At 40.8% G+C, this 15,590-nt stretch overlaps 1 protein-coding gene across 3 annotated transcripts; it reads left to right on the top strand.

The window, feature by feature from the left end:
• Positions 1-12,342: 12,342 nt before the first annotated feature.
• LOC127538231 (galectin-1-like) lies at positions 12,343-15,384 on the top strand. 3 transcript variants are annotated; one of them, XR_007947697.1, is made up of 5 exons: positions 12,361-12,422; positions 12,902-12,986; positions 14,013-14,092; positions 14,498-14,669; positions 15,158-15,384. XR_007947697.1 is itself a non-coding variant. In XM_051961879.1 (4 exons), exons 1-4 carry the CDS (start codon positions 12,414-12,416, stop codon positions 15,302-15,304), a joined length of 408 nt encoding a protein of 135 aa, XP_051817839.1. In that variant the 5' UTR covers positions 12,343-12,413; the 3' UTR covers positions 15,305-15,384. The 3 variants fall into 3 exon arrangements, 2 of the variants coding, with proteins under 2 accessions (XP_051817839.1, XP_051817838.1); XM_051961879.1 differs by lacking the exon at positions 12,902-12,986 and having other exon boundaries at positions 12,343-12,422; XM_051961878.1 differs by lacking the exons at positions 12,361-12,422; positions 12,902-12,986 and adding an exon at positions 13,649-13,747.
• Positions 15,385-15,590: the final 206 nt, after the last annotated feature.

Here is a 15,590-nt window from a genome sequence, read left to right on the forward strand (position 1 = left end):
TTCTCTCCCTCTTCCTGCAAAGCTGCTGCCAGAGGCAGAAGGAAAGAAAAAGATTTTCTTTTCTTGAGAAGCCCAAAACTAGTTCCCAAATTACCAATACATTCTGAGCCATTCTGAAAAAATTACTACTCTGAATGAATTCCAATTCCCACAATTCAGACTGATATTTTTATTCAGTTTTATTCAATTCAGACTGATATATTAGCCTGTAACACAGAGGCTGATTTCTCATCTTTTACGAGCTCGCTAACTTTTAACACAGAACAAAATGCAAAGCAGACATAGATACAAACACACGGTATTTTCACCTTTTACATACAGATTTAAGTCTGATATACCCAAATAGTCCTGGAATATACATCCTCCCAGTTTTCTTCCCTTTTATATCTGGGAAGTTCATCCCAGTCTTGAATTCCCTAGCTAATATCCTCATACAATTTCTTGGACTGCTTCTTTACCACCCTGGACCCGGTCCAGATGTTGGGGGAACCCCTATGTTACCTTCATGCCCTGGGTGGAGGTCCTTCCTTACCCTCATGCCCCCACAGGCACCCAAAAGCCTCCTCAGGAAAAGTCCTTTATCATTGGGGTCCACAGCAGTCCATACCAAAAACAAATTTAGGAGGGCTAATCCCTCAAGGTCTCCCTCAACCCAGCCAATGGACCCCCAGACCCTTGAGAGCGTTACTTCGAGTTTACACATGTACATATCTTTCAGGCTGCAAATGCTGGCTATCAGGACTCTACTTCCTTCAATCGTCAATTCTGCTTTCCACTGAGTATCCCTGCCTCAGGTCGCTGTGTAACAGGGGAGGGAGGCAGCTCACCCAGAGCCAGAGACCATAGAGAAAACTACTCCATGGGCGCCTGTCCTTGTCCAGGGTGCACATAGCCATCTCCCCCAAAAACTCCATCCCAGACAAGCCCCCAACTGTAAGGGATGTAGAAGACCCTTACTTCTACTTCTCAAAAATCATTCAGTAAAAAGCAGAAAAATTGTTTATTGAAAACCTCCAGAGGATGAGTCCTCCTACCACAAGCTTTCTCTTTCTCATCTCGTGATGAGATGGCTCATCTTCTTTTCTGCTTTTTATTAAATGATCTCTGAATAGTCATTTTGGGTAAGGGTCTTCTACATCCCTCACAATATGGAACCAGAGAGGGAGAACCTCCTTCAGAGCAGTCCCAAGAATGAGACCTGTTTCAGAATGTCCAAGAGAAGCTATTTCCTGGCCCCAGAGTAGTAGCATACACCATCTCTAGGTTCAAAATATGCTGATTTTTATGTTAAATTTATCTTGGTTAAGTTAATGAGAAGTAGATCTTCCTTCTCAGAATTAGTCCATTATTTCTCCTCTAAACAATTTGAATTATAACCTGATTTCAGTAATTCTGATGATCAATTTATGAAAACTCTTATGGATTTCATTTATAAATGTGATTCACAACGGAAGTGAGTTTTCTGCTACATGATCAATTTAAAGGGGAAACTGAGGGAATTCTAGAACTAGCCCAGTTTGCTTTATATTCATTTTTGGGTCCATTGAAGTTCAAAGGAGGCCCCAAAAGGTTGGGATTTCAGACTAGTGTCATAAAATGTCTCAAAAGAATTTGCAGGTTTGAACCCATCTCAAACTAAGATCTTCCATCTCGAACCCATCCAAGGGGCAAAGTTTATTATAATTGTAAAACCAATTGAAGCAGGTTAAATTCCAAAATAATTTAGCAGAGAACTAGAAGCAAGAAGAACTAAGGAAAAGTTAGAGAGATCAGGAGTTTCATGTTACTTGTTTGCTGATTTTATGGCTTACAGGTAGATCTGAGGAGTGATCTATTCACTGTTGTCTCAGGAAATTTTTTATCACTGACCAACAGATTGTAAATCTGACAGTCAGCAATGTTGGTAGGATTATGGTATTCCTAAAGCCAGGGAACCTCAGGGTTATTGTTTTTTCTTCCCTAAATGCTAGGGGAAGAAATATATAAATTGCTATAGTATTTCGAAGATCAGGGGAATTTAGGATTATTGGCAGATTGTTAGAACAATCACATTTCGAAAGCTAAGGGGCCTCAAGATTATTGTGCTATTTCCTCTAGAAGCTGTATCCCATCAAGTCCAATACGAATTCTTTCTTTGAGAAAACTCTTTTGATTGGGGAAAAGATTTACTTTATTTTTTGAAACTGGTCCTACATGGCTGACAAGCTGGGCCTATACCTGCTACTTAGAACTCCTTACCTAAGGAGCTAAGTTATACTGACCTGAGAATAGATCAGATCCAATTGCTATCACAATTACACATCTCTCTATATTATATTATATATTATATATATAAATACATCTATACATCTTTATATATATTGTATATAATATATAATAATATATGACATACATATTATATATAGTATATCTTTATATATATATATATATATATATATATATTATACATCTATACAACCTGTATGTTTTATCTGAAAAGCAGCATGTACTAATCAATACATTGTTTCAACATCCTTTGATTATATGAAGGTTCTTGGGAGAAGGGAATGGGACACCTGTATTTCTGAATTCAGGAAAGTACACCTTGTGGATTCTCCCCCTCTAAATGTGGAATGTTCCTAATATTTCCTCTGATCAGAAATCAGATCACTAATGTTCTATTGTTTCTTTTTAATTAGTCGGCTTCATTTTATTAGTTGTTTTCATGTATAATAATGTCTCTCCCTTATTTAGGGTGCAGTCCAAGGCTAGGAAGAAGTCTGCTCTTGATTTGTTCAACAATTGCCAGGCATTGATTAATACATGGATAAGTTATGAAAACCAAGGCTTTGTGTCCTCAGTCATGTAATCATTCACCTATAACAACCAGGAAGGGGGTTGGTGAAAGGCTTTTTATCTCTTTTTTATAGAGGAGGAAAGTGAGATTGGAATGGGGATATGAATTGTGCATGGGTCACCGAAATGGCAGGCAGGGAAAAAGAGAATGGGGTGCTGCCAGGGTTGAGGGGGAGGTAAAGGGGCTGGAATCAGACTCAGGATGTGAGGCACCTGGCATTGATGGGGGGCTTGGGAGGAAGGGAGCTGGGTCTATTCTGCTCCACTTATTGCTGGGAGCTTTCTCTGCCTGGTGATCATGGTTTTTGTTTCTCCAACCTCTCCAAGGTTGATGGAGTGCTTCTCTTATCCTTAAAATAGATGGTGGGAGAAGGACTAGTCAGGGATGTTGGCCTTAGGTGCCTGAGCCTTGTCTGCCAATACAGAGGACCTATCCCACAGAAGAGGATTTAGTCTGGTCCTGCCTAGCCCCAGAGGCAGAATCAGGAGGAATTTAGGGAAGGCACTGTTCAATCCAACAACTGGAACTTTCTTTTTTAAGGACTATCTCTTAAACCCAAATCATTCTGGCTCTTATGAATTGGCCAACAATAGGTACCAGGCCAATCTCAGTGATTATTCCTTTTCTCACCATCTACCCCAAGGGCAAGAGAAGTACTCCAAAGTTGGAGAAATTAAAAAACAAAAAACATTATTACTAGGCATACGGAGCTCTCAGCAGTAAGTGGGGAAAAACAGATATAACTCCCTGGTCATTATTTGGGCCCTGATTCCCTCAGAGAAGATGGATATAGAAATTGTTTTTGTTTTGGACAGAAACCCTGAGGGTTTTCTCATCCCAGAATACACACATACACACACACACACACACACACACACACACACACACACACACACACACCTATTTAAAAGAGACCATTCTTTGCCTCATTTCTTATCTAACCTTAATTTCTGGATGGGCATTGGCTCAGTCAAATTGAGACTTGTTAAAGATCTTAGCTTAAAAATGTCAGTCTCCCACTGCATCCAGGGCCATTTCCAGCCATCCTGATCTATATCTTGCCACTGGTCTCAAATCATTCTGGAGGATAAAGTCAGGCAGGTGACTTTGCACAGCCTACCCTCACTTAAATTCAATTAACTTGTATGCATGACATTGCTCCCTCATATTATGGTCCTCTTTGAGAAAGAAGGACAAACAATAACTTATATGAGTAGAGCTGTCCCACTGGGGACCAAACTGTAACTCATCAGTTGGACAACAAAATCTCCTTCCTTCTTTCCTTTCCTTCCCTTCTTCCTTCCTACCTTCCTCCTTCCCTGCCTATCTTCCTCCATCCCTCTCTCCCTATCTTCCTTCCTCCTTCTCTTTCCCCTTCCTTCCTATGTTCCTTCCTCCCTTCCTTTTCCCTCCCTCCCTACCTATCTTCCTTCCTCCCTGTTTCCTCCCTCTCTTCCTCTTTCCTCTCTTCTTCCCTCCCTCCTTTCTTCCTTTCTATCTTTCTTCCCTTTCCCCATCCTTTCCTTTCACACAAAGTACTGTGGGTACTTTGCATTAATCACTGAAACCTCCCAAGATATTTTGGTGTTTACCAGCTAGATTTCTTTCTTAAAGACCATGCCTTAAACCCAAATTATTTTGGCTCTCATTGGCCAATAATAAGTCTCAGGACAAGCCCCAATTGATAATTTGATGGAATGTAAATAGATGGAACTGTTTGTGTTTTGGTCAGAAACTTTGAAGGTCTTCTCCTCCCGGAATGATTTTTTTTTATTAATTGTAAGAAATCATTTTCTGCCTCATACTTTCAAGGCCTATGCCCAGGTAAGGTGGCAGGTCAATTCTCCGAGAGCCTCCACAGCTGTGAATCATAAACTTGAAGGAGTTGCAAAGCAGCCTCTGCTGATACAGATGTTCCTTGTGAATTGGGAATGAAATAAATTGGAGGCAAGAGGAGAGAGGTCAGAGAATACAATTGCTTCTCAGTGGAGCGGTCAGACAACGCCACTGTCTCTTAGTCTCCTTGCATCATCATCATCACCATCACCCATCACCCATCACCCATCACCCATCACCCATCACCCATCACCCATCACCCATCACCCATCCATCCATCATCTTCCTCTCACATGAAGATATCCATTGTACAGATCTGCGTCAGCCTTCTAACAGCCACTGTCAGGTGGCTCCAGTATCACAACATAACTTACCTAGCCTTAATCACCGAATAGGCACTGCCTGAGACAAATGGAGACCTGGGAGGCAAGGTAAGGCTTATCTAGCTACTAGGGAATTTCTCCATTGAGCTATAGCATATATTTTACCCACTGTCCTCCTTTTCCCTTTTATCCTTGCCTAAATGACAAGATATATATGATGCCAGCAAACGATAGCACTAGGCTGGCCCATGGGACAGAGAGAACACAGATCTTGGACCCAAGGAAAGCATAGTATCTAATTACTTGCTTATATATCCTGGCAAATATCAAAACTTGCTTTTTTGGGCCTCAGTTTCTTGATGTGTAAAATGGGGATTGGACAGACTCAGCCATCTAGATTAGTTCCTCATTTAACAAGTGGATAAACCTTCAGCTCTATATATCTGTGCTCTATGGGTCTATGTCATTCCCCTATCTCAGTTTCCTTTTCTATAACATTAGGGAGTTGGACTAAATGGCCTCTGAGATTCTTCTGTGAGCCTCTGATCTCTTTTCTCTTTTTCTGAAGTATAATGTATTGCCTGAGTGTCTCATACATTTATGTCGCCACTCCCAACTCTCGTGGCCTTTATGCATTTTGACCATTTAAAAGTCCTGGACCCATAGTCAAGAAATAGAAAAATGCATCAATGGAATAGGGGTCTCTGGGCTTGTCCATACCATCAGGAGACCAGGCTTAACACAAAATGACAAAATGAGCACTTCTAAACAATCCCTGAATAGTAATGAGAAAGGGAATTCCCATAGTAGTAACAAGTCACAATAATTAAGGACTGTAGTAATCTACTGTTTGATAAACTCAAAGGTCTCCATCTTCAAGAATAAGAACTCACTATTTGACAAAAATTTCTGGGAAAACTTAAAAATTCTAAGGCAGAAATTAAGGGCACACCAATATCTCACACTCCATAACAAGATAAGGCTTAAATGTATTCATAATTTAGACACAAAGGGTAATAATATAAACAAATTAAAAGAGCAATGGATAGCTTATCTGCTATGGAGAAGGGAAGAATTTATGACAAAACAAGAATTAGAGAACATTGTGAATTGCAAAATGGATAATTTTGATTATATTAAATTTTAAAAGTTTTGCATAAACAAAAGTAATGCAGTCAAAGTCACAAAAGCAGAAAGTGGGAAGCAATTTTTATATCGAGTTTTTCTGAAAAAGACTTCATTTCTTAAATATAAAGAAAAGTGAGTCAAATTTATAAGAATACAAATCATTCCCCAATTGATAAATGGTTAAAGAATATAGGCATGTAGTTTTCAGATGAGGAAATTTAAAACATCTACAGTTACATGAAAAAAATGTTCTAAGTCACTATTGATTGGAAAAATGCAAGTTAAAAGAACTCTGAGGTACCACCTCAAACTTTTGGATTGGCAAAGACAACAGGAAAAGAAAATGATAACTATTGGAGGGTAGATGGAAAAACTGAAACACTAATACATTATTGATGGAGTTGTGAAATGATCCAGTCATTCTAGAGAGCAATTTGGAACTAAGCCCAAAGGGCAATCAAAATGTGTGTTCCCTTTGATCTAGCAGTCTCACTATTGGGTCTATACCTCAAAGAGATTATTAAAAAAGGGAAAAGAAACCACATGTGCAAAAATGTTTGAGAACTTTTTGTGGTTGCAAAAAATTATACATCTATGAGATGCCTATCAACTGGGCATGATCCTGAATTCTTATAGATAGGGGCTGTATCTGGAGGAAAGTCAAAAAGATAATCTGGATATAGTCAAAGGTAGGATCCTTTGGGCTCAGATTCACATCACTGAACAGGAATGTTTTCTCCTTGGTAAATGAGGTAGAATCATTACTGTATGATTAGTTTATAAACTATGACTCTTACCTGAAGTCAATGGACTAAGAATGCCTTATCCTACTCTACATGTTAAATTATGCTGTACCATTAAGTCAAGGTCTGTAGTACCATTTTGGATGCTGTTATAATCTTGTCACTGCTTTATTCTTTTTTTTCCCCTTTTTTGATATATTTTAATTTTTGAGGTTACACACGCACATTCAATTTTTTGCATATTTCCATATTAGTCATATTGGGAGAAAAAAATCAGAACAAATTTAAAAAAAAAAAAGAAGAAAGAAAACAGAAGAAAAAAGTGAAAATTGTATGCTTTTATCCACATTTTCCACCCAGAGTCGACTGGAATTGTCCATTTATTTCACTGCATCACATTACCTTGCTGTTGCTGAGTATGATGTTTTTCCAGTTCTGCTCACCTCACTCAGTATTGGTTCATGTCTTTACAGGACTTTCTGATATCAGCCTGTCCAATCATTTCTTATAGAACAATAAAGTCGTGCCTCTGTGCTAGCAAAGGGATCCCTGTAATCTCCTTCTGCACAGTTGTTAACACCATCACTCCTATTGCCTGTGTGGACTGCGATTTGTAAAACCAGGAACCGCTGCTGCTGATTCAGTGGCTTTTAAGGCCTACTCCAGGTTTTCTGGGGTTGGGGCTATCCTGGCATAGCCTGTGCTGGACTGCACTCCACTCTCACTGAGGTGCAACAGACTTTTCCTGCCAACATTCTAAGTTGTATTGGCTTGGGAAATTGTGTCACTCAGACTTTTTGTGGGACCTGGCACTGTAGAATTTGTTTAGAGTCATTATTTAAAAATATATAGAGTGTATTGGGGGATAGCTCAGGTGAATCCCTTTGCTGATTGTTTTTAAACAGGCATCTCAATAAAGCTTTCTTTATTTGGTTATTGTGTGTGTGTGTGTGTGTGTGTGTGTGTGTGTGTGTGTGTGTATATGTATGTGTATGTATATATGTATGTCTATATATGTGTGTGTATACATATATGTATGTATGTATGGAGGAAATTGAGGCAGGTAGAACTTTAAAAACTTGTCCCGGGTCAGAAAACTAGATAGGCATTTCCTGACTGCAAATTCAGTACAACCTGCACTATAGCATACCCTAGTGACTCTAGTTTAATGGAATAGCCTTGTATCTATGCTTTCGTTGGGCTTCATTTTCAGGGGAAGGATTTCTGGGATGTAAAGGGAGAAAGTGGCAAACATCCCAATGTCCCACTCCCCCAGGTATAGTTGGAGGATGGAACTCATTCTAGGGGACTCAGAAGTGTCTATGACATAGCCTCCATTTAGACAGTGGGTGAAAAGAAGGGTTTTTATTTTTCCCATCTTGTCTCTTCTTTCACCCTTAGCTCTTGTTCCTCTCTTGAGGGGGAACTTAAGATCAAGACCTACAGCTGCAAGTCATTTCAATTCTCTAATGCTGTTTCCTCATCTACAAATGGGGATCCTACTAGAATTAAAAGCAGGATTTCTTTAACCTATATGGGATTGCTTGCTACCCAGGGAAGGAGGGAGGAAAGGAGAAAAATTTGGAACATAAGGTTTGGCAAGGGTCAATGTTGAAAATTTGCATGTATTTTGAAAAACAAAAAGCTATTATTATAAAAATGCAATTGAAACATGTTTTAAAAAATAAATAAAAATTTAATATAATATAAAAGTATTAAAAGCAGGGTGATAGAGTGTCTCCTTGAATGTCAAAAAGAACTGTGTTCAACTCCCACTTCACAAGTCCCCTAACTTCTAAGTGACTGAGGAAACTCTGTAAGATAGGAATTAATAACCTGGGGGTTTACAGATCTCCCTAGAGTCCATGGATGGAGTCCAAGGGATCTGTGAACTTGAGAGAAAAAAATTAATTTTTAATTTTACCAAACTTGAATGCAAATGCACTATTTCCTTTTATACTTAAACAAAACACATTTTTTTCTCAGAAGAAGGCTCTGTGAAACAAATGAATCTCAATACTTCTGCTCGAATTCTATGTCTGGGGGAGGGGTGAAATTCCCTATGTATACAGTGTCCCTGCCCTGATAGAAATCGTCAATCTCTACTTGAAAGGGATTTCATAACATCTATAACAACTCTGAGATACCACTACACACCTGTCAGATTGGCTAGAGTGACAGGGAAAGATAATGTGGAATGTTGGAGGGGATGTGGGAAAACAGGGGCACTGATACATTGTTGGTGGAATTGTGAACACATCCAGCCATTCTGGAGAGCAATTTGAAACTATGCTCAAAAAGTTACCAAACCGTGCATACCCTTTGATCCAGCAGTGTTTCTACTGGGCTTATACCCCAAAGAAATACTAAAGAAGGGAAAGGGACCTGTGTGTGCCAAAATGTTTGTGGCAGCCCTGTTTGTAGTGGCTAGAAGCTGGAAAATGAGAGGATGCCCATCCATTGGAGAATGGTTGAGTAAATTGTGGTATATGAACGTTATGGAATATTATTGTTCTGAAAGGAATGACCAGCGGGATGAATACAGAGAGGACTGGCGAGACTTACATGAACTGATGCTAAGTGAAATGAGCAGAACCAGGAGATCATTATATACCTCAACAAAGATACTGTATGAGGATGTATTCTGATGGAAATGGATCTCTTCGATAAAGAGAGCTAATTCAGTTTCAATTGATCAAGGATGGACAGAAGCAGCTACACCCAAAGAAAGAACACTGGGAAATGAATATAAACTGCTTGCATTTTTGTTTTTCTTCCCGGGTTATTTATACCTTCTGAATCCACTGTTCAGTTCTGCACACATATATTGTATCTAGGATATACTGTAATCTATTCAACATGTAAAGGACTGCTTGCCATCTGAGGGAGGGGGTGGAGGGAGGGAGGGGAAAAATCGGAACAGAAGTGAGTGCAAGGGATAATGCTGTAAAAAAAATTTACCCTGGCATGGGTTCTGTCAATAAAAAGTTATTTAAAGAATAAAAATAAAATAAAATAAATCTATATAAATAAAATCTTCCTCTGAAACTTTCTTTCAAAGTGGTCATTTAGATTTCCTTTGAAGATCTCCTAGAATGGGAAATTCACTTCCTCAGGCATCAGCTAATTCCCTTTTGGACAGCTCCCAGGGGACTGAATAGAAAGTCCCCATTGCAGGATTCTCAAATTTCTGCTGATTCTGTCTCCAGGGCTGAGTAGTACCAGGCTTAATTCTCTCCTGTAGGACAGCCCCTTTGTATTTGCAAGGGAGCCTTAGGTTACCCAAGCCCAACACCTCTGACTATTCCTTCTCCTGTCATCTATCTCAAGGGCAAGAGAATCAGTCCATGAAACTTGGAGAAGTTGGAGAAACAAAAACCTTGATCATCAGGCTGAGAGTTTCTAGCAGTGAGTGAGGCAGAACAGATACAGCTCCCCTCCTCTCAAGCCTCCAACCAACTCCAAGTGATTCACATCCTGAACCTGATTCCAGTCCCTTCATTTCCTGGCAAAGTTGAGTACTCTTCTCCATTCTCTTCCTTCCCCCCACCCCCCACTCAATTTCAGTGCTGGAAGTATATTAGAGGAGGGGAGCAGAGCTGGTCTCAAGCTGCTGACTGTGGGTATCCTGCCTTGCCCTTCAAAGTTCATATTGCCATTGGGGAGAATGAAGGGAATAGAATGGAAGACTTTATTTTCCCCTTAGTTGAGACTTCAAAAATCTTTAATCATAGGGAAGAAAGGGTGAGAGGCCAGATGTGGTACCCTTGGGATCCAATTCAACCTTACAAATGTCACCTTCGATCTAGAGGGGTTAGGAATGAATTGGCAGCTTTGAAAACATCCATACACACACACACACACACACACACAAGTATATGTCAATAAATTTGATAATTTAAGTGAAATGCAGGAATATCTACAAAAGTATAGATTGTTCAGGTCAACAGAAGAGGAAATACATTATTGAAATAGTCTAATTTTAGAAAAAGAAATAGAAAGTTATTAATCAACTCCCGGAGAAAAAATCTCCAGGACCAGTTGAATTTACATGTGATTTCTACCAAACATTTAAAGAACAATTAATTCCAATACTCTATAAACTATTTGAAAAAAAACAGGGAAAGGACTCCTACCAAAATCCTTTTATGACATAGACATAGTGCTGATACCTAAACCAGGTAGGGAGAAAACAAAGAAAGAAAATTATAGACCAATTTCCCTTATGAATATTGATGCAAAAAGCTTAAATAAAATATTAGCAAAGACATTACAGAAAATCACACCCAGGATAATACACCATGATCAAGTAGGATTTATACCAGGATTGCAGGGCTGGTTCAATATTAGGAAAACTATTAGCATAATTGACTATATCAATAACCAAACTAACAAAAACCATATGATCATCTCAATAGATGCAGAAAAGGCATTTGATAAACTTCAATGCCCATTCCTATTAAAAACACTAAAAAATGGGGGGGGGCAGCTAGGTAATGCAGTAGATAGAGCACCAAGCCTTAAGTCAGAAGGACCTGAGTTCAAATCTCTTCTCAGACAATAAACACTTCCTAGCTATGTACCCTTGGGCAAGTCACTTAACCCCAATTGCCTCAGCAAAAAGGAAAAAAAAAAACCACTAGAAAAGACATACACATACCTTTCAAGAGTCAATATTCCACTAAAACATCCTATGTTAAACACCCATACTTTACAAAATTGAAAATTGAGAGGCAGGGAAGCTTCTCCCTTTCCTAGCAAGTGTTCAATTAAGACAATGTCTATACTGGATTCTACCAGCCAAAGAGAGGCCAGGAGATTCCGCCCTACATAACAACATAGGATTTACTGCTGGACAGCACCTTAGAAGCCCCAAGAGTATACAATTTAGATTAGAAAAGACTTTCCAGGCCAAGTTGGCCCACCTCCATCCTCTGCTGTCTGTGGGTTTCTCTAGCCTTAGCTTTGTGGAGGTTCCCCACCATGCCTTTACATAAAAGGAGAGAAAGATGGGCAAAGTGCCCAAGGAGGAACCTGTGGTTTTCTGACCTGTTGCCAGAAAGCACTCCCTGCCCAGTTTGTATCAGGAAGCTGGAGGGAGGCAGGCTGAGGTTCCCCACAAACCCGTGCCATGTCAGCTCAAGGAAGGGAGTTATGGGGACCCCAGTGGGAGCATTGGTGCTCACTGAGGCTAAGGATCTCAGATAGCCTGTGACACATTCTCCCCTTGAGCACCCATAGACAGAGAGGGTGTGGCAAAAGGGTAGTGTTCCTGTAGTTTTGTCTGACCTTCCAAGAAAGACTTCGGAAATGGGGCCAACCTTGCCCCTAAGATACACCCCCTTCTCTCTTTGTGCACCGTATTGGGAGAAAGTGCCAGAGGGCTGGGCTGGAGGTGTGTGGAGGCGGGCTGCCAGAGGCAGCTCAGTCAGGTATTTGAAGAATCTGCCACTTTCCTGAGTTACCATCTCGCGATCAGAGTTGGTCCTTATCCTTCCAGTCCCAAAGCAGCCAGGAGAACCACAGGAGCATTTCTCATCCTCTGCCATGGCCAAAGTGAGTGCTTCAGGGGGCTCCATATTCCAACTGAGGCTTGTGGGGGATCCTCAGGGCTTGATTCTTGGAAATGAGCCCAGAGACTAAAGAACAGTGTGTTCAGGAAGGGCTGGGGACGTTATAACCTCCCATCCTGGCCCCATAGGCTGGGACTTCTTTCTCTTCTTCTCTAACCCCAACCCTGACCTCCCCAGGCCTTCAAGGGATGCCTCTTCCATGCCCTCCCCTTTGCAGCTTGTCTTCAGCAAGATGGTAAATCCAGAGAGATCCTAGGGAGAGGGGAACAGGGGGGAAGTGGGATTAAGGTGAGAGTGTCCCTACCTTGGAGAAATTCCATTTGTGAGGGTATACTGAGGAGTAGAAGATATGATGTGGAGGAATCTCCTTCCTTCAGTTGAGAAGGAAGGAAAGAGGAATGGAGACAGAAATGAATCTTTTACCAGAGAATCAGATTTTTCTGGAATAAACTGGTTTTACAGAGTCAACTCCACTCCAGCCTTCTGGTACAGAAAGAGTTCAGGCTGAAGAAGCTCCATTAAAAAGGGAAGAAGGTGGAGACCAAAGGTATGGGACAGGGGGCAAGTGATTCCCTATTCTAGCCCTCCTTCTCCCACTTTTAAAAATAATACCCAATTGATCTCACAAAAACACTATTTCCTCTTCTCTAGGAAACCAGTTTATAAGACACCCCTTACCTTGTTCTCAATTACTTCTCTAAGGATTTGGAACAGGAAGGACCACACATCTGTGTTGCCTCAATGCCCTTATCCTTTTAAAGAGAAGTTTGTTTTTAGTGTTTCTACCAGGGTGATCCTTGATTCCTCTTCTTTCTGAACCTCTTCTTCCCTTCCTTGCCAAATCCCCTTCTCTTGGGTATGATTGGCTCCTGTCCTTGATTGGGATCCAGATTTGGCCCTGGAGAACGGGTAAAGCTCTTCTGAATATTTTTCTTGGGACCATTTCCATCTTTAATAATCCCTACTTAAGCTCTAGGAGAATGAGGAAAAGGGTAGGACAATAACTGGGGAATATGGGGAAGGTGAGGGAAGGCTAACCTAGTTACCAAGGAGTTTCCCTATTGAGTTACAGTTTATCTCCTACTCCTGGGGTATATCCACAATTCTCCTCCTCCTTCCCATCCCCCTTTGTCTTTGAGCAAGGGCCAGGATCCATATGTTGGCAATCAAAGAAGGCTTTGGGGCAGTGGAACAGAAAGAACATAAACCTGAGACTGAGCAAAAATGTGGATTCCATTTCTAATTCTGTTGCTGACTTGTGTGACCTGGAGAAGGTCCCAATTTGCTTCTTTGAATCTCAGTTTCCTGGTAGGTAAAATGAGAAGTTGACTGGGTCAGTCACTTAGGCTAGATCCTCATTTAAGATATGGGGAAACTGAGGCTTAGAGACATGAAGAGAAGCTTCCTCAAGGTCACAAAGCTAGGACTGACTCCCAATTCAGCAGTAACTAATTGGGAGGATAGTCTGCTTTCCTAGAATGAACCTTCCTGGAGAGGAGTTCTTCCCTTCTGGCAGCTCTGGCTCCCCTCAGCTCCCATCCAGTCCTAACCTTGCTGTGTTTGATTTCTTTAGCCATTGTTTGCCATTAACTTGAACCTGCAACCTGGATCGATTCTAAGACTAGTGGGAGACATATCATCTAATGCCTACCAGTAAGTATAAAATAGGATGGATGACACAATTTAAACATAGGTGAGAGCTGACTCCTTCACACATATGCTTACACTTGACCCTTAATTAGAAGCACCAAACTTGTTTGGTCTTAGCTCTAGATGACTGGTCTTGGATACAGAATCAGGGAAATCTTTCCAACAGAAACTTCTCAGTCCCAAATGAACTATTTGGATAGGTAGTGCATTCCTTGTATCCGGAGATAGCGAAATGTGGGCAATGGTGACTTGTTGGACAGGGTTGGGGAAGGAGGGATATTGCTTAAGAGAGACCATGGTGCTTCAGGTCAGGATGGAGTCAGAGTCCTTTTAGGGGGATTCTCTGAGTGGGGATTTTCCAAGCTCTGAGACCTATGCTAATGATGGCGATGTATTTTCTATTCCCAGATTTACAATTGCATTGAACAATATTGACAATAGCACTGCACTTCATTTCACTGCACGTTTCAACTATCTACGTGATCACAACAAAATAGTCTGCAACACCCGGAATAATGGGAAGTGGGGCAAAGAAATAAGACAGAACTATTTCCCCTTTCTGAAAGGGATCAGAGTAGAGGTAAGACCCCAGAATCAGAGCATAGTATATACCCTGGTGAAGGCCCCAAGGTATGATCTCATCTATCCCTTGCATTTGACAGAGGAGGCCTGGGAAGCAAACTGGAATGGGGGAAAGATGAAAAGCTAGAGGGTGAAAAGGGTCAGTAGGTTAACAAACACCAATGGCAAGAAGCCCAGAATCCCTTGAGATGAAGTGGGAGAGTGAGTTGTGAAGGACCACAGCTCCCAATAGGATAAGAGAAGACTTGGGGTATGCTAGGACACATTACAGGACCCTAGGTTTAAAGTGGGAGGACACTTCAGGAGCCATCTGCTCTGACCATTCATTTTACAGAGGAGGAAAGGGAGGCTTAGAATGGAGAAATGCCATACCCAAGATTCATAGTGTCTTGTAGTCAGTGTCTTGAGCTGGAATTTGGATCCAGGTCTTCCTGTGTCCAAGCCCAGGATTCTGTGTTTATCTACTTCTGCCCTCTTCCCATTCAGATTTTCATAGCATTTCAAGGGACTTACTTTAAAATAAAGCTGCCTGATGGATATGAGTTTAGTGTCCCCAACCGCAATGAAATAACACTAATCGAAACCCTGGGAGTTAGTGGAGACATCATAATAAGAGCACTGTCCTTCGAATGAGCCCTTCAATCAAGCCAGCTTCAGACCATTCTCAAGACTTGAAGCTTTTTATTAGTAATAAAAGTCCCAATAAATCATTATTGACATTGTTTGTTATTCTGATCGGGAGATAGAGGGTTTGGAGTTGAATAGGATGGCTGAGTGAGCCTGGACAAAATCTCTTTATTCAATGGCCCTTTGGTGCCTCTTTAGAAAAAGATGGTAATAAGGGGAAATTTTATATCCTTAGAGGCTTATTTGAATAAAATAGAGAAAGAAAAGATCAATGAACTGGGCTTGCAACTTA

Source organism: Antechinus flavipes, chromosome 5 (assembly GCF_016432865.1).
Source record: "Antechinus flavipes isolate AdamAnt ecotype Samford, QLD, Australia chromosome 5, AdamAnt_v2, whole genome shotgun sequence".
Taxonomy (NCBI): domain Eukaryota; kingdom Metazoa; phylum Chordata; class Mammalia; order Dasyuromorphia; family Dasyuridae; genus Antechinus; species Antechinus flavipes.